This window comes from Micropterus dolomieu, linkage group LG12, assembly GCF_021292245.1.
Source record: "Micropterus dolomieu isolate WLL.071019.BEF.003 ecotype Adirondacks linkage group LG12, ASM2129224v1, whole genome shotgun sequence".
Taxonomy (NCBI): domain Eukaryota; kingdom Metazoa; phylum Chordata; class Actinopteri; order Centrarchiformes; family Centrarchidae; genus Micropterus; species Micropterus dolomieu.
In genome coordinates, this window is record NC_060161.1 from 31,406,729 (window position 1) to 31,409,396 (window position 2,668).

The window sequence follows — 2,668 nt, forward strand, 5'->3', positions numbered from 1 at the left end:
AGTTTGAGACCAGGATCAATTGGTAGTCTTGAAAAAACTCTCAAGGGGTTTATTCTGATATAATCCATTTGCAATAGTGTTTTAAGAGACCGTACATTTAATATTTTCATTCAAAATATGATCCCCTCAAAAATGCAATGTTTTAAAACATTAAAACAATTCTCAGCTTTGAGAAATAATTTGTGTCTGATTTGGTTTCCCCACAAACAGAAACATTCAATTACCTGTTTAAAGAGTTTAAAGTTTAAACACAAACAATATGAGTGCATTTGCTTCCTTATATTTTACTTATCTGTTGAGAACATATTTTAACAACAGTCTGAAAGTGAAATACGAAACGCCCCCCCCCCCTCACCGTATCAGGCCTCTGAAACGTGAACGGACTTTGACCGTAAAGCGCCTACGAGAGACTTTCAGAAACAGGTATGCAGACGTTTAAAAGATGTTGTATAGCCTACTGTATATCACATGTAAAATATTGTTTTTTGACTAGGAAAAAGGCTCAACCACGATGGGGTCTCTGTGCCACAAATGTTTTTCCTCCTTTGAAATGGCGTAACTTACCGCTGTTCTTTCAAAATTAGGAAAGTAGGAAAGAAAATATTTAACCAGCATAATTTAATCAGTCTATATTTCACCCGGATGCATCGGGTTATGTTAGAGCATGCAGGTTGTTTTGATGATTTATTTTAAATTCAATGTATCGGGATCACCTGAGTCATTTATGATAATGACTGTCAGATACGGTCTGAATTTCAGAAAGTAACAGAAAAGCAATGCTTAAAACAAGGCCTTAATTAATGTAAAACTGTAAAACTAACATAAATGTCAGTTTTAGTATAAAACTACTACGTGTTTTGTTCACCTTATCGTGACTTTTGTTACAGATGAAAGCGAAACTAAACTCCGCAGCGTAACGAAGGTGAGGCACAATGCAGGAGAGGCAGTGCATTTTGAGACATTTATTGGTAAAAACAAAAGTTTAAAACGCTACTTGGATTTCCGTTTACACGCTTGGATTAACCTAAACTTGACATAAGGCTTCATTTCTATTTTCAGAACTCCAGGATGCTTCATGTAAAGCTCAGTCAGTCCCTTTACTTTGGTGCCTTCACTGTCCTGGATTTCCACACTCTCGTCCTCCTCGCCACGATACACTCATGTAGAGGTAAATTACACACATCCCTAACAGTTTATGTTTACATGTAAAGTTATTCTATTGATTTTGGACTAAACAAGTGTATTCTGCAGAAATAAACACCATAATGCTGTTTCTTTTCAGCTCAGTCTAATGTGATTGGTCCATCCAAGCCAATACTGGCAATGGTTGGTGAGGACATCACTTTGCCATGTTACCTGGACCCTGTCACGGATGCTTTCAGCATGACTCTGGAGTGGGCGAGACCTGACCTGGACCCCAGATTTGTCCTTGTGTGGCGTGACGGTGTGGAGCTAGAGAGTAGAAAACATGGATCCTACGAGGGAAGAACGTCACTGTTTAGTGATGAACTGAAGAAAGGAAACATTTCACTGAAACTCTCCAAAGTTAAAATATCTGATGCGGGAAGATACAGATGTTTCGTCCCAGCACTGAGAACAGACTCAACTGTTCAGCTTGTTGTAGGTATGTCGGTGTATTTTGTCTTCAAAGTGAATTTTAAACTTTTATTTGTGAAAGTAATGTTAAGACAACTCTGATTCACACAGTGTCATACTCTCAGGGCGTTCCTGGTCCAGGATTTGTTATATAGCGCTTTCTTTATCTCCCTCTTGCTTCTCTTTGGCCTCAGACTCTCCACTGAGAGAACTGTCCACTGACTCTTCATACCATCAGCGTCGCCAGGTCATGTTTTGACTGTACCCCCGAATGTAACTCAACAACAGCAACAAAAACATTTTCCATGTTAATATGCAATAATCTTCATGATGCAGCCTGTCTTATTATTTGTAGCTCTTCAAAGAGCGGAGGCTACTCGCAATAATATTGCTACATTTTGTTTGAAGTTCATGTAACGTGACCCCCCACCGTCACTCAGCCTGCCTGCATTTAGAGAGAGCACAAGAGAGAGAGAAAGCATGGCTCACGGCTTCAGAGCTTGTCCGCGACTTCTGAATTGTCCCAAGCAAAATTGTAATCAGTAGCCTACATTTAAATATAAATGTTGTCTAGTCAGTGTATTAACACAAACAGTCGCCGCAAAGCAGTGAGAGAATAACATGACACCTGACCGCAACACATATTCCTGATGCTTTGTGTCCTGCTGTCTCTGTCCCCCTCGCTCTGAGACACTAGCCTACTGTTTTACTGTCTCCGGGATGCTTCATTCCCTTTAAAGTGGCTGTGAGCTGCACTTTATCAGAGGTGCTGAAGTGAACATTTGTGTGGAATTGTGGTGATATTTATGTTTGATCACAAGTGTTTTCTGAAACAGAGTGACATAAAGTGACAGGCCGAGGGACAGAGAGAGCAGGAGGAGAGTGGAGGTGAAGTGGTAAGCATGGAGTAGCTCAACCTGTAGGGGAGGTTGGTCATTTAGGCTGGGGACATGTAGCCACTACTTTTTGAAAGCACTTAAAAATGTTCTGAAAAATAGCTTGCACCAACAAATAAAAATGCTATGAGAAAGGTTTATTTTCACAATAAGCCTGCAATGCAGTGTAAAAAATC

The 2,668-nt window shown here is 40.0% G+C and overlaps 1 protein-coding gene across 1 annotated transcript in view; it reads left to right on the forward strand.

Annotated features, from left to right (window-relative positions):
* Positions 1-399: 399 nt before the first annotated feature.
* LOC123980340 (butyrophilin subfamily 1 member A1-like) overlaps positions 400-2,668 on the forward strand; it is a 7,387-nt gene continuing 5,118 nt past the window's right edge. Inside the window, exons 1-4 of the mRNA XM_046064677.1 lie at positions 400-423; positions 888-922; positions 1,060-1,168; positions 1,283-1,624. Of these exons, the coding sequence (XP_045920633.1) occupies positions 1,069-1,168; positions 1,283-1,624 (442 nt within the window). The 5' untranslated portion in view covers positions 400-423; positions 888-922; positions 1,060-1,068. The remainder of the gene's footprint in view (positions 424-887; positions 923-1,059; positions 1,169-1,282; positions 1,625-2,668) is intronic.